Genomic DNA, 24,798 nt, shown 5'->3' on the forward strand with positions numbered 1-24,798 from the left:
CACGCCAGGAATTCTGAACTCTTGTAGGAATAAGCTCATCCCTATCATTTCTAACAATAGTAACCCCACTCTTTTTAGGCACTACATGTATTGGACTAACCCACTCACTATCAGATATGGGATAGATGATCCCAGCACTTAGAAGTTTGGTAATTTCCTTCTTAACCACATCAAGAATCAGGGGGTTTAGTCTTCTCTGGGGTTGTCTCACTGATTTTGAACCTTCACTAAGCAAGATTCTATGTGTGCAAATGGCTGGACTAATTCTAGGAATGTCCGCTAAAGTCTACCTAATAGCCCTCTTATGCTCTCTCAAAACAGTAAGGAGTCTTTCTTCCTCAACCTTAGACAGGGAGTTAGCTCTAATGACAGGTAATCGCTCATCAGACTCTAGAAAAGCATATTTCACAGTAGGGGGTAGGGGTTTCAACTCAAGAGGGGGTGGTTGCACAATAGAGGGAATCAGTTTATGAAGTTCAAGAGAGAAAAGATTACTCCCCTTTCCTTCAACCAGTGAGAGTTCCTCAACCTTGCAGATAGCTTCCTCTCCAAGCGTTGAACCAACTTCTAGTTGATCTACAGCAACTGCCTTAGAGGGAATCTCCTCCATGACTTCTTCCTCCATATCTGAAATAGCAACAGAAAACCTTTCCCCAAGGGAATTATCATTGATAACAGAAGAATCAAAGTCTACTTTGGAGTCAAGGGAGGAAACAAAAAATGCATGTGGAATGGAAAGCATACAATTAAACACAGTGCAATCGAGGCATGTAACTTTTCCACCACATGAGCAAGAAGAAGGTGTAGAGTAAAGAGATGAAAAAGAAGAAATGGATTCATCCTCATCATTAGATTCATCAGTATAAATATCAGAATAGAAAGAGTCGTTTTTCAATTCAACTTCAGTGCATGCATCCTCAACAGCAATGTCTATCATGTTAACCCCCAAAAGTGAATAGTCCTCATAAGGATGTTTCATTGCTTCATACATGTTAAAAGAAACTTTATTATCACCCACCTCCATAGTTATGGTGCCCTCTTTCATGCTAATCATGGTATTAGCAGTCCTTAAGAAATGTCGACCAAGGATGAGTGTAGCGTCATTCACACGTTCAGAAGACATGTCAAGCACATAAAAATCAGCAGGAAACACCAATCCCTTAACTTGGACTAAAATATCTTCAATAATGCCCTCAGGATACCTAATAGTCCTATCAGCTAGTTGGAGCACAACAGTGGTAGACTTAAGAGTCTTGACTCCTAGAGAGGTGTATACGGACTTAGGCATGACATTAATGGCTGCACCTAGATCTAAGAGGGCTCCCCTTATAGTAACATTTCCTATAGTGCAAGGGATAGTGAAAGATCCAGGGTCTTGACACTTTACAGGAATTTGGGGTTTAAACAAAGCAGACACATTAGAGGGTAATTGGACTCTTTCATTAGGTTTAAATCTCCTCTTTTGAGTACATAAATCTTTTAAGACCTTAGCATACTTAGGAATCTTTTTAATTAGGTCAAGCAAGGGTATATTCACTTCTACTTTCCTAAATGTCTCAAACAACTCATGATCTTGCCTCTCCTTACCCATTTTCACATTTTCCAAATAAGCTTGGCTCAGATTTCACAGTTATCCCCTTGCCATCATGTTCTTTTGAGGCTTCTTTCAGCTTTAGCCTCTTCTCCTTGGAGCTTTCAGACTGCTTCTCCTTTGAATGTGCTTGTGGCAGCTCATCACACAAGATCTCCTCCTCTATAACTTCATCCTCCTCTTCTCTGAATTTCACTTGCTTCCCACTCCTAAGGTTGATAGCATTCAAGCCCTTAGGATTGATAACCGTGTTGGAGGGGATTGTGCCACTGCTCCTTGCTTGTTGCTCACTTATGTTGTTGGATAACTGAGTCACATAGGAGTTAATGTTTTCAGATTTAGTCTCTCATTGCTCCATTCTCTTTTCCAAAGCACTAAATCTAGCATCATTCTTGGATGAGTCTTGTTGAATTAGTGAAGCTAAGGAGTTGAACTGAGTAGCGTTGGCAGCCCTTTCTTCCTTCATTAAAGCCATCATATTTTGTAGGAGTTGATTTGTTTCATCCTTAGGTGGGACCGCCAAGGCTTGAGACTGGTTTTGGAACTGGTTTGAAGATGAACCAGCTCCTCCACTCTTCTGAAATCTGTTTGGAGGTCTACTATCATCATTCCTCCAGCCCAATCGAGGGTTTGATTTCCATCCCTCGTTGTAAGTGTTAGAGTAGGGGTCCCACTTTTGATTTAGACGGCCTTGGAAGACTGCAGACACTTCCTCATAGCGGCCTGGACAAACGCTAGAAATATGCATGACTGATCCACATGTTTCACAACTAGGTGCTGTAATGTCCATAGGAGCGGATGGGCGATGCACACTCATATTCTTCAATTCAGCAGTGATCAAAGACAATTGAGATGTCACTTGGCTTCCCAAAGAATCTACTTTTGATTCCAAAGCGTCCATTCTTCTGTCGTGCACCAAAGCAACTCCCATCTCATGTACTCCTCTAGTATCTCTCACACTATGTTGTTGATGATTGAGGGCCATCTTCTTTATCAAATCCCAAGCCTCCTCAGCAGTGGAGTCTATCAAAGATCCTCCCGATACAGCATCCAACATACCCTTCTCTTGGTTATTCAACCCATCATAGAAGTACTGCACCAGTTGTTCATCCGGAATTTGATGATGTGGGCATCTTGAAAGTAGGTCCTGAAATCTATTCCAGTAATCATAAAGGGATTCATCGTAGTCTTGCTTGGTAGAATAAATCTCCTTCCTCATTGATGAAGTATGAGAAGCCGGAAAGTATTTCTCCAAAAATGCCTTCCTTAAGTTCCCCCAACTGTGGTATGTATCAGCTACATGTCTTGGAAGGCTCATGTACCATTCCCTAGCCTTGCCTTCCAAGGATAGATGAAAAACCTTCCATAGCACTTGGTCCAATGATGCTCCCACAGGCTTCATACTCTGACAAATCATGGAGAGAGATTGTAGATGGAGGTATGGGTCTTCTCCTGTCAAGCTATGAAATTTAGGAAGAGAGTTAATCAATAAACCTTTAATCTCAAAGTTAAGTTCAAAATTTGGACAAGCCGCAGTAAAAGGATCAAAATTTACATCAGAAGTTGTGGCTTCTCTAATTGTTCTTCTCCTAGGGTTTCCATTATTTTCTCCTACTCTCTCTTGTTCTCTATTCCCTCCATTGCCTCCATTCCTCACTTGGTTGGCATTAGGGTTAGGATGAGGTTGGTTTTGTGGTAATTCAGCCATTATCTCTTGGTCAGTAGGTTCACTCTCACTACTAGATAGGCTAGATTCCACAGAAATATTCTCTTGCTCAATCACCAACTCACTTGTCCCCTCAATTCTTTTCTCTCTTCTTATCTCTCTGAGTCTTCTCTCAATCTCAGGGTTATAGGGCACAAGTTTTGTTTTTCGTGGCATGCAAGATAAAAGTCACAAGAGAAAGAGCAAACAAAATTTACTTGCAGCACACAAAGTCAACTAAAAGCATGCAATGTGAAGAATGCAAGTGTATGGTTAAGTATGCAGTGTATGGATGAGTATGAGTATGTATGCACAGATAAAGAAGCAAAGTGTAAGTTTTAAAATTTTCCAGAAAGGTTCGTTGCGGCGAAATAAGATGTTAGCCGCGGTGAAAGTTGGCAGAGGTGACCAGGTATCTGATTACAGGGAGTTGGCCGCGGCGAAAATATAGGTTGGCTGCGGCGAAAGTATCCCGAGAGAAATCCTTCGGTTTTTCAAATAGTTGGCCACAGCGAAATAACAGGTTGGCCGCGGCGAAAGTATCCCGAGAGGATTCCCTCAGTAATTCGAACAGTTGGCCACGACGAAAGAGAATGTTGGCCGCGGCGAAAGTTGACAGAATGCTTATCAGATACTGGACTCCACTGATGCAACGTGAGAGATGCTGAAAATCAAGAAAAGCAGTATATTTGTTTGTATTTCCAAAAATTTTGATGCTATGCAAGATGAAAACCTATACTATGAACAAATATGCAACTAAACTACCCTAAATGCTACCCATAAAGATCAAAACTTCAATTGACAATCAAATAGCACAAGCTAACCTAGAGAACCAATTTCTTGGCTCCTCGGCAACGGCGCCACTTGAAAGAGAGCCTTTCTTATCGTTCGCTTAGAGGTTCTCACTCAAAAATTTATCCAAGCTATGCAGTAATGCAAACTCGGGTCGTTCTCTTTTGGGAGCCTTAGTTAGTTATCTAGGTTAGACTAAGTAGTATGCAGAGTAATGAAAAGGGGGGTTTTTGGGTTTTTAACATTTAATGAAATGCCAAAACTAAATGCAATTAAATCAAATCTAAGTTACTATGTTTTTGGATTTTTTCTGAGAGAGTAGTAATGTAGTGGAAATTAATGATATGTAATCTCTTGAATATGGCTTTGAAGCAATCATAGTTCAAAATAATTTTTGGGAGTAGAAATCACCAAGTTTTCTAAATGAAAAACCTTAAAGAACTCTTTAAGTCTAGGATCTTAATCAATGGCACCCATTTCATAAGATCCTATTAAGCTCACTTAGTGTGTGTATTAGGATTAATTAATGCACTTGGTTAAATGCAAGCCTAGATTAACTCAACAATCACACAATACCATGCAAGAAAGAGAGTATCAAAAGAGTTGCATAGAAACATATATGTAACCACATATATTGAAGCTCAAATTCAACATTAACTAATCCAATACACAAGATAATCATCCAGAATTGATTACAACCATAATCAAAATAATTCAGCCCAAATTTACAAATCCTAAGACCTAGAAATTCATAAATAAAGAACTAGAACTTATAGATGAAGCTAACTCCCCTTTGAAGCTCTTGGAACTCATGCTTCTTCCACTATATTCAAGAGTTGAGAAGCTTAGCTCGTCATAACTCTTGAATCAACTCCAACTAGGTATTGTTCTTCAGCCATGGCAGTAGCAGATGGAAGAAATGGAAATGGAATTAGGGTTTCTGAGGGGGAGATGAGAAAAGAAGAAGAAAGAGACGTAGGTGGAGGCTCAATAATGATAGTCTGATCTCATCATACCCAAAATAGGGTTTCTAACCCGAAACTTGCGTGCATGGGTCGGTTTCTGGGGATGGGTAGGTCAAAATTTCCCGAAATGGTCGGGTCTAAGATTTGCTGCTACGAGATGTTCACCGTGGCGAATAATAGGTTCGCCGCGGCGAAACATGGTAGAGAGCCTTGCTTCAACAGATGATTTTCACCGCGACGAAGTCAGATGTGTGCCGCGGCGAACTTAGGCAGAGGATCCTTTCCTGCTTCTTGTGCCTTAAGTTCTTCAATTTTGGCCCCAATCTTTAGTGTCCTACAATAAAAAAGCAACAAATTAAAGTATCAATTGTCCTAGAAATCAATTGAATCCAATTAATGACCAATTATGACAATTTAATCCTCAAAATGACACTAACTTAAAGTAAGGACTCTAAATCTAAATTAAGCACAATTATCATTAAAAAGGGCCAGAAAATATCACAAAATCATAGATAATGAGATGAAAATATAATAATATCTAGAGCTCAATCATTCACAACATAAGTCATAACATAGGAGAATTATACATTAGATAATAATATCAATCATTAGCATCAATAATTCTCCACTTCTTCTCCTTGCTTCTCATGCCATTAGTGCCCATCATTGATTAACCTAAATGGTTGGTTAAGGAGGGGGTGAGATTCGAGGGAATCTCAGTAGCAAACAATACCATATTAGTCATGCTAAATGGATGCTCATGCACTACACGCAACTTGTTCATTCTCTTGTTAATTAGTGACATACTAGCATGCTCAAAGCTAACTTCTTGATGCATGGCCATGGAGACATAATCTACTCATCATGAATAGCAATTACAGCAGCTAAAACATGTCACAACAACATGCAAATAACATGTACACGGCAACATACAAGCATACCACATCAAGCAATGACAATAGGTAAGTTCACTACCTTGCACCTCAAGCTTTCCTCTTACTTTTCCTTTGACTCCCTTGACTTTCCAACCATGTGGGCATTCGGTCAACATCATCAAACATCCTCTTGGATGTTCCAAAGGTCCTAAACATAACCATAATAATCATACAATCTATTAGGACCATTAGATTACATAAAGTTCAAGACTAGCTTTCTTGAACCTCAACCCTTTCTCTTAGTCTTAGGGTTTTCTTTCTAACTTCTCTAACATAAATCTTATCATTTCCCACCCTTAAGATCCATTTCTTGTCAATTAGGACCACTTTAGATGGCTTTAGATTCAAGAATACCAAATCTGGAAATTTTGGTTCGCAGGTACTGTTCACACAGAAACTCCAGAATTTTTACTCAACTTTGAAAATTCATAATTAAATCTAAAAGAATCCAAATTGAATGCTTCCAAGTCTCACTGAAAGCTCCTTAAGTTAATTTTAAAGGAAAAATAGTTTCAGGAACCAATTCACGTTGAACAGTACCGGAATTGTACGGAAATCAAAACTCTTTCAAAAGTTCAACACTGTTTTCAGATTTCAAACCCTAACTTTGAAAAATCACCATAAATCGTACAGAAATCCAAATGAAGTGTTCTATACATGGATTTAAAGCTTACAGAGTCTACTTTAAGCATGAAAAATTTCAGAATCAGATACGCACAGAAACTAATTCAAAATAGGCATCAAATCAGATGCTATAACCACCACATACCTTGATCTTGAAGCTTGAACTTAGGTGGACTTTGTCTCACTAGAATTAGCTCTTTCTCTCTCTAGATGTAAGGGCGGCAGAGTTTCCCCTATAGATGCTTGCTTGTCTGAAAATGAAGGGGAGGGAGTACCTATTTATAGCCAAAAATTTGGCTTGAATGGACCAAAATACCCTTGGTGGATAATAGAAAGGGTAAGGGCAATTTTGAAACTTCAAGTTGACTTTTATATCATCATTGCATCATCCTCTTGCATCATGCTTATCTCATCCTTCTAGAAGATGCCAAGTGTCATAAAAGTGGTGGAGGAGATAGGAGATTAGATCCTAGCCGTTGGATCAAACTTAATTCCTCCGAATTTACTTGGCCCACGTTTCTCCGGCTTTCTTTATGGCCTTTCGGAGCTCAGAAAATTCTTCTGTCCACTCCATAAATTCCCTTTAATTCTAGAGAGTATGTATGAATTTTCTTAGGCCATAACACTTCCTTTAAACCTTGCATAAAAATTCATTTACCAAAATGCCCTTTTATCGGTAAAACCAGCTCTTTAATTTATTAAAGCCACTCTACTGGCCTTTTGGTTATGGGACTAATTTTATAAATTAGTACAACCTTTCAACCATTTAACCTCATTTTTGTATACATTTTTTAGGTCTCTTGCTATTTTAAATAATTACCTCAAATGGTATACTTTTTACGAGTAGTAACCTCATAAATTCCATTGAAGCTGCCTCAGGGGTATTTTTGTCTTTTCTCTTCACAGAAGAGCCTTAGAATATTATTTTCCATTTTTTTCTAAGATTTTCTTGGAATTCTCTGTATACTCTTCTATTTTTACCCCTGTTGGTCATAACTTTTTGACTTTATGGTTTAGTGCCTGCTTGGACTTAACTTTATACAGTCCTCTCTTTAAGGTTTATAACTTACCCCTTGGCCTGTATCTAACCTCTTTTCTCTTTTTGGGCCTTCGAGACTTTACTGGGGCCTTTAACCTTGATTATACTCGAGCCCTTGAAAACTTTTACTTTGCAGTTTAGTCCATGAAACTGCTTTAACTTCCTTTATCATCTTTGGGACTTCTTCTCACAGGGGTCTAGTAGCCTATTTAATTTAGGCTATCTCTAGAACTTCTAGGCTAAAAAGTTTGGATGTTACAACTAACTCAAAATGACACCGTATGAATAAGTGACAGTGTTTCCTTCATGATGAACATTCGTCGCAGTGAATAACAATTTGGTCGCGGCGAATGTAGGCAAAACCTTCTTTTAATGTTCCTTCAATCCTCTAATCACCTACAATATTCACATTAAGCTCATAGTCATCTATTCCAGAGTATGTGGGATACATAAGAGTCAATGACCGAATAGAACTCAAGAATTATCACATAAAAGCACACATTTGACTCTTTACCCTTAATGCACAATAACCTCTATCTTAACCCAATTTACACAATTACACACCATAAAAGCATAAGTTTGGACAAGAAATTATATATAAAATATGAGACCTATCAGCCAGCTTCGGTTTCCTGCCTTTGTACAACTCGTATAGTGTTTTCCTAGGTAGCGTTCTAATGTATGCTCTGTTGGAGATGTAACATGCCGTATTTATCGCTTCTGTCCAAAATACTTGAGATATTCCCTTTTCGTTTAACATTGCTCTGGCCATCTCCGTGAGCACTCTATTCTTTCTTTCCATGACTCTATTTTTGTTGAGGTGTTCTTGGTGCTAAAAAGTTATGGTCAATCCCATGTTTAATCAACAAATTCATTGTTCTTGAATTCTCCTCTATGATCAGTTCTGATTGACATAATAGATATACTTTTCTCATTTTGGACCTTTTTAGCAAAAACAATGAATACACTAAAAGTTTCATCTTTAGAGGAAAGAAACAGAGTCTAAGTAAATCCATATAAAGCATTTGGAGTAGTCTCTTAGTTGAGACAGTCTTCTTTGATTTAAAAGAGGACTTTGTTTGTTTACCCTTCTGACAAGCATCATAGATAATATCATGTTCAAATTGAATTTTAGGTAAACCAATAACTAAATCCCTTTTAATTAATTTTGAAAGTTGATTCATGTTTACATGAGTAAGACATTTATGCCAAAGCCAACTTTCTTCATTTTTACTAACAAAGCAGTTTTCAGAAAGTTGATTCATGTTTACATGAGTAAGACATTCAGTTCTTCTTTCTTGAGTGGCAGGTCACCTTTGATAGTGATCAAGCATTCTTCTGAATCGAAGATCACCCAGTTATTCTTGTTGGTACTCTGGTTGACACTAAGCAGGTTGTGACATAAACCTTTAACGTAGTACACATCTTTAACTTTCATTCTTGTCACTTCTGACTTCTCTGATTCCTGCTATTCTTCTGGATTGACTTCCACTAAAGCTTACTTTACCACCTTCTTTGGTTTGAGTGTTGAGAATTTGTCATTGTCACCCATCATGTGTTTGGAGTATCTACTGTCGATGTACTATTTGTTTGTTCTGGATGCTTTAAAACATACCTACATCAGAAAAATCACGTTTTAGGTATCCATACCTTCTTGGGTCCTTTCTGCACTACTACAAAATGAAAAATACTCGACGGTTATTTTGGATCATATTTGACAGTTAAAAACCGTCAACTATACTGGCGTCATATATTTCAACAGCAAATATTTGACGTTATTAACCGTCAAATATTTTAATCATACTTGACGGTTACTAAAGAAAAACCGCCAATTATTTTGAGATTATACTTGATGGTTCCAAAAACCGTCAAGTATTCTGTAATACTTGACGGTTTCAAAAGTGACCGTCAAGCATTATGAAACATACTTGACGGTTATTTTTGAAAAACCATCAAGTATTATTTAATACTTGACGGTTTTAACTAATAACCGTCAAGTATTATTGGTTTTTTTTAAAAAAAATTCGTTCTCTTTTGCCAGTAGCCCCCTGCAATTTTGAAATCGATAACAAAGGCTCATTCAACAGAATCATGCAGGCCAGCATTCAAACCAATTCAGCCATATACATATATCTTAATGAACCGAAAATAATTTACATTATCATATATATACATGAACCAATGAAAACCAACTGTGATATATTAAAATTTTGGCAAGTACAAAAGGTGAACCAATTCCAAAATTAGCCAATTGCCAAAGTTGTACAATGCCTAAAACTAACCAACAGCCAAAAATGAACCAAAACCAAAATTATATTGAAACTAAAGCTAGCTGTACGTACATACACTGTCTTAATGTACACTTCCCTATCTATGTTGTGCCCACTGACGGAATAAGGCCATCGCCAACTCCTCAACGATTTCTTCCATCTGAGCAGATGAATACACTGTGCAATATGTGTCGGCAAAGTACTGTATGCAACCACAAATTATGACTTAAGTTAGATAGAAATGTAAAGCTACAGTAAGTACAATAATTCTTAAATATATAAATTGAACCTTAACAAATGCATATTACCTGCGTGGGAATTGTGTCAGCATTGTGCAGAATTATCTCCTTCATAAATTTCATCACGCAATATCCACAATGGGAGCTCTTGTTGGGCTGACGTGGGCACTGTAAAGAATGGAAAAGGAAATAATATTAGTCAATCATATAAATAAACCATATTTAGTATAATAGTAAATAATGGTAGTGAATACCTTTACTTTCTTCCACGGGAAGGTATCGTCAAATTGGCCATTTTTTACCGGGGGGCAGGGTAAGGCCTGATTTGTGCGGTATAGCCACAAAGCCCTAAGAAGACAATAAAATTGAATATTAATGATTGTCAAAAATTTGATTGAAGCAAGAAATTAAATTAAATTTAAATAATAGAGATAAATATTACTTGTTGAACAATGAAACCATAAATGGTCGACTGGTTGGATCCCCATGAAGAGAATCAAGATACCAAATCCTCGGCTTTGTGGGATTGACCACAATCAGCATCCAGTGTCCCCTAAGTATAAGAAAGACAATTAGAACTATTACAAATTATTTTGAAAATGAAAGAATTTAGGAAAGTTTACCCTTGACAATAAGGCACCAAAAACAAAGTCTGAGCCCCCAGTGTTGCCCTAGAAATGAAGATATCCAACAAGTCTCTGGATAAGTCTTTCTTCATATTAGGTCCGTGGCCAGCAAAAGTGTAGGGGCTGATAATCTTGAACTTGTCATCAAGGGCACCAGGGGCTATGAAGTTCTTGAAAAGATATCTAAATCAACAAACGAAGATATCAATAAAATAAATGTTCAAGTACTTAAGTATTTAGTTAAGGTTTTAACAAATACCTGATATAAAAGTTACAGGCATTTGTGCTGGCCATTCCATGCGTCAGAATCTCTTTCAATACTTCATTTGTGACATAATCTGACGAGGGTCGACCGTATACCTCTGGCTCAAACTCTAGGGGAATCATGAAATCCTCGCCATGTTCTAATCTGGCCCCAATTGCATATTCCTCAAGACATATTCGGAATCTTGATGATACCACTTGAACGGGCTCAGAGGGCTGCTTCTGTGGTGATGATAATGAGTGATCACCCAATAGGTTCTTCTTCCCCTTAGACTGACAAACAGACTATTAGTAATTAAAATAGAGTTTATTTTAAATCAGCTGAATTTGTAGACCTATACATATATACCTTTGAAGGATGTCCTAATGTAAGAAGACGGCCAGGCCAAGCGACAAAGCTACCCACTGCTTGAGCCACTGTCTCTGCATTTGGGGTGGGTATCGGGAGGGCATAATTCGCATCAATAGCAGTGTTCAACTGCACCCTCACATGATCAGCAGGGAGAGGAACATTATGAATTATACTCTCCCCCGGTAAATTGAACATGCGGCCCGTTGCAACAGTGTGATGTTTAGGGCTATCCGCCACACACTGAACGTCCGCTTCACCCTGATTTGTTTAACATGAGAGACAAGTTAGCTAGATATATAAATTATTGAATGTAATTATATAAACACAAGTATTATACCTCAGGTAGCAAGGGGAATGTGCAGTTGTTTTTGCCACTTAGGCTGAGATTCGGAGCCAGCTGTGGTGCTTGATTCTTGATCAACTGCTCGATTAGGAGTGCTTGCACTTTAACTTGCTCCTTTAACCAGCGTGTTTCTTCCTTCAGCTCCATGAACTCAGCAGACGAAGGCATGCACGATGAAGAGGGTCTTTGTCGGTACCCAAAGTAATCTCTCTTGGTGACTCCATAACCGACGCCCCTAAGAAGACCAGGATGGTCAGGAGTCCCCAATGCCCTCCTCAATATATCCTGGTCATCTGCAGAATATGCCCCCTGCGAAACTTCCTGGGACAAACTCTCCTGTGCAACAAACATTGATATAGTTATTCATACTTAAAGATATTTGACAATAACGTGAAGATTATTTAATTTAGAATAATACTCACCATCCTGTCCACGACCTCCTTAATACGAGGATTATCAATTTGGCCATCTTTATTTTGCCTGGCCAGTGCCCACAGCATCTGACGTAATACAGTGACATCTGATCCCTCCTTCTAAGTCACCTCTTGCTCAAGGCCCGCATAACCCAAGCGGCCCTTTCGGTAGGGATACTCATTCTTCTTTACTCTTTCCTTATTTTGGGAACTTAATTCCTGTAAAAACAAAGTAGATTCACAATTAAACAATATATAGATTAAATAAAATAGACTATTTAATATCAAACAGAGCCAGGATTATTACTTGAAATTGCCTATCACGACGTGACGTCACAAAAACAGCCCAATCCTCTGGTTTGACCAAGTCCCGTATCAAGCTAGGAACCTGGGACTCATCGGCTGTGGAAGGATCCTTCAAGTACTTGTGTGTGACAAAATATCAGAAAGAGCGCAGTGCCCTCCCAGCCTTCCCCTCCACAAACCTCTTCCTGCTCTCATCTATATCAAATGCAGACTGCAAAACATATAAAACAACACATTAGTGTCATGCAGCTTGTAAGAAAATGAAATTTGAGTTGTTATAATATATTACCGATACATCTGTCCAAACAGTGTCTCGCACTGAACGATCAACCCTCCTCCAGTACTGCGCTGTAATGGGCACGGTGCTTCGTGCCACTGCCCCAATATAGCTGATAAATTTATTTGACCGTACAGCTTGTCCTTTCTTATTCCACTGTACGACAAATTTCTTTCCTTCTGTTCAAGCTTTCACGACCTCTTGCATGACACAAAGGCCCCTCTGTATGCGTGCTGCCTCCTCTTGTAACTGTCTCTCCTGCTCAGAGGCATCTCTCGGCTGAGATGGGTTATCAGTGCTAGATCCGCTATCGTCTGCCATCTGCAATGAAATTGAAGTAAACAAAATGAATCTGAATCCATTAAATGAAAATAAAGTCATTAATGATGAAATTTATTTGAACAAAATTAAAACAAATAAAAGAATCAAAGAAAATAATGAGAGAATTTACATGCATGTTTAAGAAGATCTTTTTCTTTTTCTACTCTTACGTTTTTGCATGTTCTTCTTGGTTTGAATTGTTTTGATCTTCTTACGAAACACTTTCCCCCTCTTTGAAATCCATATCCGTCGTTGTGATCATGCCTGACATACATGGATTGATCTTCATTTAAATGAGAATCAAGTGAGGCCCCTTGAAATGGATCATCTTCAATTGCATTGTCTTCATACCCCGTCTCTTCAATATCCATTTTATTAGTCAACAAAACAATAGACCATCCTTTAGTAGCCAGGTCAGGGACATAAAACACTTGCGTAGCCTGAGAAGCCAAAATGAATGGCTCTTCCTTGTATCCTTCTTTATTCAAATTCAATTGTATAAACCCTAAGTCATCAATCCTTAATGCATTATTATTATCCACCTATTTGCAACCAAATACCGAAACTCTGAATTCAATGTAATCCAACTCCCAAATATCCTCAATCACTCCAAAGTATGACATACGTGCATAGATAGGATTTTTATCTTTGGCACTCGATATATGCATGGTACTAGCTACAAGAGTTACGCCACTATTTTGCTGTTTACTCCGATCATCTTGTTGTTTAGTATAGAAAGTGAACCCATTCATAAGGTAGCTTGTGAAAGAAATCACATGTTTGCTCGGTCCATCTGCCAACAACTTTAATTTCTTCGAAACAGAATTAGGATCATTATTATACTTGCCATGCATGCTCTCTCAACCATGCTGTAAATTGTTTATTGTGTGTTTTGGTATACCAACTTTCAAGTTTATTGGGATTATCCCTCTTTAGCTCATCAATATGCTCATGCACATAGTCCTCAATCTCTTCAGAGTTGTGCAATACATATAGATGTGCCTGCTCCCACTGTTGGTTTGAAATAGTTACGACTTTCTTTCCCATAATCCCTTCTCCATCTGTCCTTCCCTCATGACGAGACATTGGAACCCCAATATCACTTGCATTTTTTAAGTAATGGGTACAAAATTCAGTAGCCTCTTCACAAATATATCGTTCTACAATACAACCCTCTGGCCGACTTCGATTTTTCACATACCTTTTCAATATTTTCATGTAACGCTCAACTGGGCACATCCATCTTAAATACACTGGGCCACACAGTTGGACCTCTCTAACTAAGTGGATGGTTAAATGGACCATGATGTCAAAAAAGGCCGGAGGAAAATACATTTCAAGTTCACATAACGTAACTATGATTCGGGTTTGCAATCTTGGCAATTTACTAGGATTAATCACTTTGCTGCAAAGAGACTTAAAGAAGAAACATAACTTTGTGATCGTAACTCGTACCTTATCAGGTAAAATAGCCCGTATTGCCACTGAATAAAGTTTTCCATTAAGACATGACAGTCATGAGATTTTAAACCTTTTAACTTCATATCCTTCATTGACACAAGGTTACTAATGTTAGAAGAGTAACCTTCCGGCACTTTTACTGAAGCAAGAAACTCACAAAAACTACTTTTCTCTTTTCTAGAAAGGGTGTGAGCTGCCGGACGAAGAAATGTACGAGTTCCCTTATCCTCTGGTGCCAATTCCTCCCTTATCCCCATTTCAACCATGTCTAGCCTGGCATTTATGCCATCTTTAGTCTTCCCGGGAATATGGAGTAATGTGCCAAACAGACTTTCACATACGTTTTTCTCAATATGCATAGCATCAAGAAAATGTCTCACATTCAGGGTTATCCAATACGGCAGTATAAAGAAAATAGACCTCTTCTTCCACCCACTTGTCCCAACATGCTTCGCGAAAGGTTTTCCAAATTCACAATCTATATCTTTCACCTTTTGAAATACATCCTCCCCAATCAACGGTGTTGGTGCCTTACCTTCTTCTGAATTCCCATTAAAATATTTTTTGAATCGCCGGTAAGGATGATCACGATGCAACCATCTACGATGTCCCATATATGAATTTTTCATTCCATGCTTCAACCTTATGGAATCTGTGCTCTCTTCACAAATGGGACAACCAAGTTGTCCTTTAATGCTATACCCTGAGAGATTACCATACGCAGGAAAGTCGTTAATTGTGCCAAATAACATAGCTCTCAACTTGAATTTTTCTTCCTTATATGCATCATATACATCAACTCCATTCTCCCACAATACTTTCAAGTCTTCAATTAATGGAGCTAGATATATATATGTCATTTCCCGGTTGCTTTGGCCCAGAGATTATCATAGACATCATTGAATACTTGCGTTTCATGCATAGCCATGGAGGAAGGTTATATATAAACAAAATCACTGGCCATGTGCTATGGGTGCTGCTTTGCATCCCATAAGGGTTCATCCCGTCGGTGGCTAATGCAAGGCGTAGATTTCTATCTTCTTCCCCGAATTCAGGATACTCAATATCAAACTTCTTCCATTCTGGAGAATCAGCAGGATGGCGAAGCATGCCATCTTTAACCCTTTCATCTGCATGCCACCTTAAATTTTTCGCATCTTCTACATTACTATACAAGCGTCTGAATCTTGGCACTATGGGAAAATACCATAATGCCTTCTTCGGGCTCTTCCCATTCTCTTGGTAGCGTGATGCATTACACTTAGGACACTCAGTTAGTGACTTATACTCCTTCCTAAACAAAATGCAATCATTGGGGCAAGCATGTATCTTCTCATAGCTGAGGCCGACAGAGCGCAACACTTGCTTTGCATCATACGTTTTACTTGGAAGCTCATTTTCTTTCGGTAGCATTTGTTTAACAAGCAACAGCAGTTCTGTGAAGCCTGTGTCGCTCCACCCATTTCTTGCTTTCAAATTATACAGTTTCAACACTGCAGACAATTTTGTGAAATCAGTACAACCTTCATATAGAGGTGTCTCAGCATCACACTTCAATCTATCAAACATTTCAGGACAATCGTCAAGTTCCCGTTCAATCGCATCTGTCATCTCCTCAAGACGATCAGCTTCACATGTACTCATGTCAAGATTAGATGATCCACAGCTTTCACTATGCCCTCGACTACTATTACTCACATCTCTTGTCTCTCCGTGCTTTGTCCAACACTTGTAACTTTGATCAATTCCATTGATAATTAAGTGGCTCTCACAATCGGATGGCGAAACCCACTTCAAAAGGCAACACTTAAGACAGGGGCAAATAATCCTGTTGCGATCATCGGCGTGCTCAATCGCAAACTTAATAAAATCTTCTACCCCATCCCAATATTCTTTTGATAGACGATTGGCGGACATCCATTCTTTGCCCATGGTCCCCGACTAAGATGAATCATTTAGAGGAAAATGTGATCAGTGACTCAAAGATATTATGAGAATTAAACAAAAATAGAAAGTCAACACATGAGCCACTATTGATCACATTTATCCCTCTTTAATTCTACTTGCTAACAACTAGTAGTTGTTAGCAACTAGTAATTCAACAAAAATTTACTTTCACTTCAGTTTGAAAAATATTCTACTACTACTAATGTGCTATTCCATTTGAAAAAAATTCGGCAGCATAACGGCTTATAACTTAGAATTCCCCAGGCTTTATGGCAGAAAACCAAACCAGCACATAGTCAATTTCAATTACAAAAACAAAAATTGAAACATTAGCATTGCATTCCCCAGACTTTATGGCGAAAACAAAAAACTAAAACACCCTAAACCTAAACTGATCAAAATGCGAAACACCCATTTAGAATCAAGAACAGAAAAAAAACCCATTCGGCCAAATAGCAAACCCATTTTCCGTGTGTGCATGGTGAACGGTCCTAGCATTATCCTATCATTCCCTTTCCACTACAATCATTTCTCAAAGGAAGAACTAAAGGAAATAAGGGGAGCGAGTGAAGGATTACCAACCTGAAGCCAAAATGACAATCTGGAGAATGCACGACAATGACGAAGCAGGAGGATGCCGCAACGATAATGGAGGACACCGAGAGGGACGATGATGGAGGACGAGCAAGGACGAGCAACAAAAGCAAAAGGGAACGGCCGAAAAAGAGGTGGGTACGGCGGCTTGGAGAGTCCGAAGCGGAAGGGGGCACAATCGGGAGAATGCATGACAATGACGAAGCAGGAGGATGCCGCACCGATAATGGAGGACACCGAGAGGGACGATGAGGGAGGACGAGCAAGGACGAGCAAAAAAAGCAAAAGGGAACGGTCGAAAAAGAGGTGGGTACGACGACTTGGAGAGTCCGAAGCGGAGGGGGCACTAGAAATTTTGAACTGAAGAGACTGAACAGGGGAAAGGGACGGGTTTTTAAGCACAATACTTGACGGTTTCTATTAATAACCGTCAAGTATACTCAAAGAATATTTGACGGTTTTAAATCAAAACCGTCAAGTATTACTAAACTTGACGGTTTCTCATTAAACCGTCAAGTTTACCTGTAATATACTTGACGGTTATAAAATAACCGTCAAGTATTTTTGGAATACTTGACGGTTTCAAAGAAACCGTCAAGTATTGTTCTACTAAAATTGATGGTTTCTAAAGAAACCGTCAAGTTTTCTTCCGGGGGGATTATATTTGACGGTTTTTGTGATAACTGTCAAATATTTAGCGTCAAGTATTCCCCAATTTGTAGTAGTGCTGGTTAGTTTGGTTTGTCTGTGGTATATATGTACCTTTGGGCACCTATTTTAATGTTCCATAGGTTCCTTTCTTTTTGTGATGACAAGAAGAGGTTATATGACCCTTATGGTTACAGTAGGAACAAAGTGCAAATGGATTATGTAACACCTTACGTTTACGACCTTATATTGTGCCAAGTTAAGACACTCGGAAGCGCAAACTAAGGTTACCGGGTTGAAAAACCTGAATTTGAAAATTTCTTTTCCCGCATTACTATTCACCGTAACCTTAAACTTGGCATAATTTTGAGAAATCATAACTAATTCTAGAAAAATCGAAACGAGGTCGTTCCAAGTCTCACTCGAAGCTCTCAACATCATCTATCAAGGAAAAATGACCTCAGGTTCCGCTTTAATCAGAAACGCATTCGTTTTCAATTTCGAAAAGTACTGTTCATTTGGTCATTTTTCTATTTTCCAGGATTTTTGCCTAACTTCGGAAAGGCATAACTTCTTACACAGAGCTCCGACTGTGACGCTTTACCACTCATTTTAAAGGGAAAAATAAGATCTACTTGCATTCCAAATTTCAGGGAAAAAGTCAACCATTTGACCAGGGTCTTCATTGGTCAAAGTTTGGTCAAATCTAGACCATTTTTATCCCCTTTTTCACTAATTCTAACAGCATTTCGTTTTTCACTATAATCATACCATAATCATATGTAAAGCTATTCTATCATTAATATACATTCCAAAAAGGTATCATATCATGTATTTATGATCATAGTATGCTTACATGGCTTGAAAGGGAAAGGTTCAAAACCGTATAATACATTACATAATTCATAACTTCTTCAAGCCATGACTATTTCCTTTCCTTTCTCCTTAGAAGTAGTGGCACCTAGGATATCATGTTATAGGAGGAATGAGATTTCATAGAAATCCCAGTAGCATTGAACATACAACCATCAAGTCAACATGCATAAGATGTCATGCTACATGCAATAAGATAACATTTCTAGTCTTTATGCCATGCTATAATCATTCTGTATCCATGTCATCATATCATGGAGCATATAATCATTCTGGTCAAAACTCAATCATGCAAGAGCCAAGGCATACATTGCAAGGAGTTCACATCATCTATACATAAACATTCTCATGGCACATAAACACACATAGCAGAAACATCAAATACAGATCAACAAAATAATTGCAGTTCACGCTACCTCAATTCCTTGCTTAACGTTTCCTCCTTGATCCCTTGCTGGAGATCCTCCTAGGTTTCCAGGAGAGTTGCCTATCAACCATACAGTAAGGGTATGGTAAATTCCATATCCAGTATACCATTCTTTCTCAATATAATGCTACCCTTGTATCTTTCAATTTATAATTTCTGTATACCTTTCCTAAACCTTTGACCTTGGTTTGACCAAGCCTTAATCCTCAATTAAGGTCTTGGAATTCTTCCTTAACCCATGATTAATCATGCTTCCTTGGTTAATCACTAACCCTTAGTCCTTAATCCAATACTTAATTAAGGTCCTCAAGTCACATAGTCATAATCCTTTAAGATTAAATCACTAATCCTTTTTGGATTAACCATTAATCATTCTCTAATCAACATGATTAACCATTATTCATTCCTTAATTAACATGATTAATCATTTTCTAATCAATATGATTAATCATTAATCATTCTCTAATCAATATGATTAACCATTATTCATTCCTTAATTAACATGATTAATCATTTTCTAATCAATATGATTAATCATTAATCATTCTCTAATCAATATGATTAAGCTTTAATCAATACTTAATCAACATGATTACCCATAATTAATCATCCTTCAATTATCATAACTAATCACTAATTAATTAGGGTAGCTAACCTTAATCACTTACCAATCCTTAATCAAATAACATAATTAATCTTAGCTATCACTAAACCATAATTAATCAAGGTAATTAATCCTAATCTTCCTCAAATAAATAATCAACTAAAAATAATTAACACTTAGGGAGATAAACATACCTTAATTAGCGCTTAATCGGCGATTAGAGGTGATTAAGCTTGCTGTCTCTCTTTCTCTCTCTTCTTTCTTCCTTTCTCTCTCCTAGAACTCAAGAACACAAAATTCTCTCCCAACAAACACCTCTTGGCCGAATTCTTCATGAAAGGGGGGGTATTTATAGGCCTTGATATTTCAAAATGCCGAAAATGCCCTTCGGGAAAAAGATGCGATCTCGGCCGTTCATTTTTTTCTACTTTACACGTGGACAAATCTTAGGGCACTCACCATAAGAAAGTGACACATGTAGGGACACCTAATCACCATGTGATTTTCATGTGGAAAATAAATATTATTTTATTATTTTGTCTCTTATTTCCCTTTATGCCCTTGAACAATGTGGAAAATTCCAACTTTGTCCTCTCCTTCTAATTTTGGCCGAATTATTGCTCTTAATATTGGGAAAAATATGACTCATCCAATAATCAGTGCAATCCACTGGTTATTTGTGTATTTCCGGCCCGATTTTCCAACAATCCTGTCCAATTTACTGTCACAAAATTCCGATTTCAACACCTCATTAAATTCCCCTCATTCCAAGGGTAATCCATGATTTTTCTCAAGTTCTATCTCCCTCTATAATTTTCTAAATTTTATTCTGTCAAAAATCACTATTCTATCGATAATAATTCGGTAATAAATATCCTTTAAGCTAACCTTTGTACATCCAAAGGTGGGAAATAATTTTATAAATTAGGATAATATGTCACATAATTTATCCATATTTTTCCTTGAATTTTTGAGGCCTCTATATATTTTAAATAATGGAAATTGGCTAATTTTCCTTAATTAGCCAAAAATTCCAATAATTACATATAATTTCCTGACAAATTATTTTTAATCTCATATTCATCTTCTAAGCCTCAAACATTATTCTGTACCCTCCTTTCTATTTTTCATAATTTTCTGGGAATTTTTCAGGAAATTTGGACATTATTTCCAATACTGCCCTTTCTTAACTGATCTTTTCAGAAATGACCGTTATGTCCCTATCCTGATTTTTTCCTCATAGCCTGGATCCTCTACCAGTCTACTATACTACTTGGCCTTAGTCAGTCACAAATCATTTATCAGTTAGAATAAAATTATCAGGGTGTGACATTTCTTCCCCCCTAAAAATAAATTTCGTCCTCGAAATTTTAACACATACCTTATGTGAAGAGCTCTGGATACTTGCTCCTCATCTCGTCCTCCTTTTCCCACGTGGCCTCTTCTTGATTTAGATCTTTCCAAATCACTTTGACCAAAGGGATTCCTTTGTTCCTCAGCTGCTTGACTTTCCGATCCACTATGCGTTCTGGTCTTACTTCAAATGTCAGATTGTTCTTTAGCTCAATCTGATCATATTCTAGCACATGTTCTGGATCCGGATTGTACTTCTTCAACTGGGAAACATGGAAGACGTTGTGCAACTGACTTAAGTTCGGGGGTAAGGCCAGTCGATAGGCTACAGGTCCTACCTTTGAGAGTATTTGGAATGGTCCCACATATTTAGGCGTCAGCTTTCTCGCCTTAATAGATCGTCCTACTCCGGTAGTTGGAGATACCTTCAGGAAGACATGGTCTCCAACCTCGAACTCTAACGGCTTTCTCCTACTGTCGGCGTAGCTCTTCTGTCTGCTTTGAGCCGTGAGTAGCCTCTGTTTGATCTGTTTAATCTGTTCAGAGGTACGATCTACTATATCTGGACCCCCAAATTTTTCTCTCTCCGAGTTCTGCCCAACAAAGCGGGGATCTGCACTTTCTCCCGTACAATGCCTCGTATGGTGCCATCTGGATACTGGAATGGTAACTGTTGTTGTACGCGAATTCTGCCAAAGGCAGATATTCATCCCAGCTTCCTTTGAAATCCAAAACGCACGCTCTCAGCATATCTTCTAGTGTCTGTATCGTTCGTTCTGTTTGTCCGTCCGTTTGCGGATGATAAGCTGTACTGAAACTCAGTACCGTGCCCATGGCTTCTTGCACTGCTTTCCAGAATCTCGACATGAATCTTGGATCCCTATCAGATACAATGTACTCTGGAACCCCATGTAATCTTACGATCTCTTTAATGTATAACCTCGCTAACTTCTCTGGCGAATATTTAACATTAATCGCCAAGAAATGGGCCGACTTCGTCAGTCTATCAACTATGACCCATATTGCATCGTATCCTGACGACGTACGAGGTAGTCCTACTATGAAGTCCATAGAGATACTGTCCCACTTCCATTCAGGGATACTAAGGGGTTGTAAAAATCCTGACGGCTTCTGGTGTTCCGTCTTCACCTTTTGGCATGTAAGGCACTTTGTCACATACTCAGTGACATCTCGTTTCATACCAGGCCACCAAAACAATGACTTGATGTCTTGATACATCTTGGTCATTCCTGGATGAATCGTATATTTGCTTTTATGTGCCTCATCTAGGATTTGCTTCCTGAGATCATCTACAGGAGGAACATACGATCTTCCTCTGAATTCTATTACTCCCTCTGTTGAGATCTCGAAATCTTTTGCCTCATTGCTCAAGACTTTAGCTCGAAGGGTCTTTGCTAACGGATCTCCTCTTTGAGCTTCTTTAATTTGTCTTATCACATCAACAGTTGTTCTCTGCACTAATGGCTCATTAGCCACATCATCTGCTGTTAACTGCATGTGATAAATAGAACCCCAATCTCTTATATCTTCTAACAGATCACCCTCTTTGATCATGAGGGTAGCTACTTGCACTACTTTTCTGCTCAAAGCATCAGCCACTACATTGGCTTTTCCCGGATGATACTTGATCTGATAGTCATAATCTTTCAACAACTCCATCCATCTCCTCTGTCTCATGTTAAGTTCTTTCTGGTCTTGCAGGTACTTGAGACTCTTGTGATCACAGAACAATTCTATAGTTGCCCCATACAAATAATGCCTCCATATCTTCAAGGCATACACTATCGCTGCAAGCTCCAGGTCATGAGTGGGGTAATTTTCTTCGTGAGGTTTTAATTGGCGCGAGGCGTAGGCAACAACTCTTCCCTGCTGCATCAGTACACATCCCAATCCCTGTTTGCTAGCATCTGTGTACACTACATATGGTAGTGTTGGATCAGGGATAACTAGTACTGGTGTAGAGGTTAGCCTTCGCTTCAGCTCTTGAAAACTTGCCTCACATTTCTCGTCCCACAAGAACTGCTGGTTCTTCCTGGTTAGCTTTGTCAGCGCTTGGGCAATTCTAGAAAAGTTCTGGATAAATCTCCTATAGTAACCTTCCAGTCCTAAGAAACTTCGTATCTCTGTTACTGTCTTAGGCTGCTCCCAGTTTAGTACTGATTCAATTTTACTGGGATCTACGGCCACACCTTCATGGTTAATCACATGGCCTAGGAATTTAACTTCCTTTAACCAAAACTCACATTTACTGAGCTTGGCGTAGAGTTGTTTCTCCTTCAGTGTACTCAGCACAATTCTCAAGTGCTGCTCATGCTCTTCTTGAGTTTTGGAATACACTAGTATGTCATCAATAAAAACTACTACAAACAGATCTAAGTATGGTCTAAAAATCCGGTTCATGTAGTCCATGAAAATAGCAGGTGCATTTGTCAATCCAAACGGCATCACTAAGAACTCATAGTGTCCGTATCGGGTCCTAAATGCAGTCTTCAAAACATCTTCTGTCTTTATCCGCAGCTGATGATATCCCGATCGTAGATCGATCTTGGAAAACACCGTTGCTCCTGCCAGTTGGTCTAACAGATCATCAATTCGCGGCAGAGGGTATTTATTCTTTATCGTCACCTTGTTTAGCTCTCGATAGTCAATGCATAGCCTTAGACTACCGTCTTCTTTTTCACAAAGAGTACTGGAGCACCCCAGGGAGATACACTTGGTCTTATAAAACCCTTCTCCAACAGCTCCTCAATTTGTCTCTTTAGCTCAACCATTTCGTTGGGAGCCATTCGATATGGAGCTTTGGATATTGTTTTTTGTCCCTGGTACAAGATCAATCGTGAACTCCACTTCTCGCTCTGGCGGAAGTCCACTGATCTCTGTTGGAAATACCTCTGGGAAGTCTTTCACTATCGGTATTTCTTCAATTCCTTCTTCGCCTCTTGCTTCTTACAATATAGAATGTGAGAGAATAAAATAGAAAAGATATCCTTGACATCCGTGCCGTAAGCATCTACTCGCTTCGGCTTCAGTTTATAAAATTTAGACTTACTTCTTTTCTAGGAATTTCTTCCTTAGAGGGTAATACTAACGTTTTCTTACCACAATCTAGAAAGTATGTTATTGGCAGATAACAAATTCAAACCAATTATCACCTCAATGTCACGAAAAGGCATGCATATCAAGTCAATGATAGTGCAACAATGCTGATAACAGACCACACAATTCAGGCATGCTTTAGAAGTCACAACTTTAGGACTAGTGGGAGTAGAAAACAACAATATCATATGGCAAGTTATCAAACAGTCAAACCCAATCGCCCAACACAATCATGTGATATAAAGGAATGGCTAGCACCTGAGTCAAACATGGCATACACAAGGCAATCATTAACAGTGATCGTACCTTGGATCATGTCAGGTGACTTACGGGCCTCTTCCTGTGTAAGGGCAAACACCCTGCCGTTGGGTCTGCTGTCTCGTCCCATCTGCCCCTTGTGGGCATTCCTTCGAAACAGTGTCCTGGTCTCCCACATCTATAGCACACGTTCTGGCCAAATAACATGGCCTGTCGCCATGATTCTTGCCACACTTCTCACATTCCTTGGCCCTTCGTGTGATATCAAACCCTTCAGGTCGTCTGCTCCTCTTTCATCTTTCTGCCAAAGCCAGGCCTCTTCCTCTTTTTGTTAACATAAGAGGTTCCTTCTTGATTCGGCCTCGATGGGGGTCTCTCAGCTTTCAAAGCTATCGGCATCATTCCTCGATGATTTTGACTTCTTAGTAATGCGCAGACTTCTACTGCCTTGTTT

At 38.7% G+C, this 24,798-nt stretch overlaps 1 protein-coding gene across 1 annotated transcript; it reads right to left on the bottom strand.

Annotated features, from left to right (window-relative positions):
- Window positions 1-10,779: 10,779 nt before the first annotated feature.
- On the bottom strand, window positions 10,780-11,913 carry LOC114755759 (uncharacterized). The gene is made up of 4 exons (XM_028944655.1): window positions 11,740-11,913; window positions 11,400-11,660; window positions 11,046-11,323; window positions 10,780-10,969 (listed from the first exon to the last, which is right to left on the bottom strand). The coding sequence occupies exons 1-4, from the start codon at window positions 11,911-11,913 to the stop codon at window positions 10,780-10,782; spliced, it is 903 nt and encodes a 300-aa protein (XP_028800488.1).
- Window positions 11,914-24,798: the final 12,885 nt, after the last annotated feature.

The sequence above is a fragment of the Neltuma alba genome, unplaced genomic scaffold, assembly GCF_004799145.2.
Source record: "Neltuma alba isolate B1F8T4 unplaced genomic scaffold, ASM479914v2 tig00000195_pilon, whole genome shotgun sequence".
Taxonomy (NCBI): Eukaryota; Viridiplantae; Streptophyta; class Magnoliopsida; order Fabales; family Fabaceae; genus Neltuma; species Neltuma alba.

Coding starts and splice junctions, on each gene's coding strand:
- LOC114755759 (XM_028944655.1), bottom strand. CDS start 11,913: ATGCCTTCGTCTGCTGAGTTCATGGAGCTGAAGGAAGAAACACGCTGG. Junction 11,661..11,739: donor CATTCCCCTTGCTACCTGAG/GTATAATACTTG, acceptor TAAACAAATCAG/GGTGAAGCGGACGTTCAGTG. Junction 10,970..11,045: donor GCCTGTAACTTTTATATCAG/GTATTTGTTAAA, acceptor TTGTTGATTTAG/ATATCTTTTCAAGAACTTCA.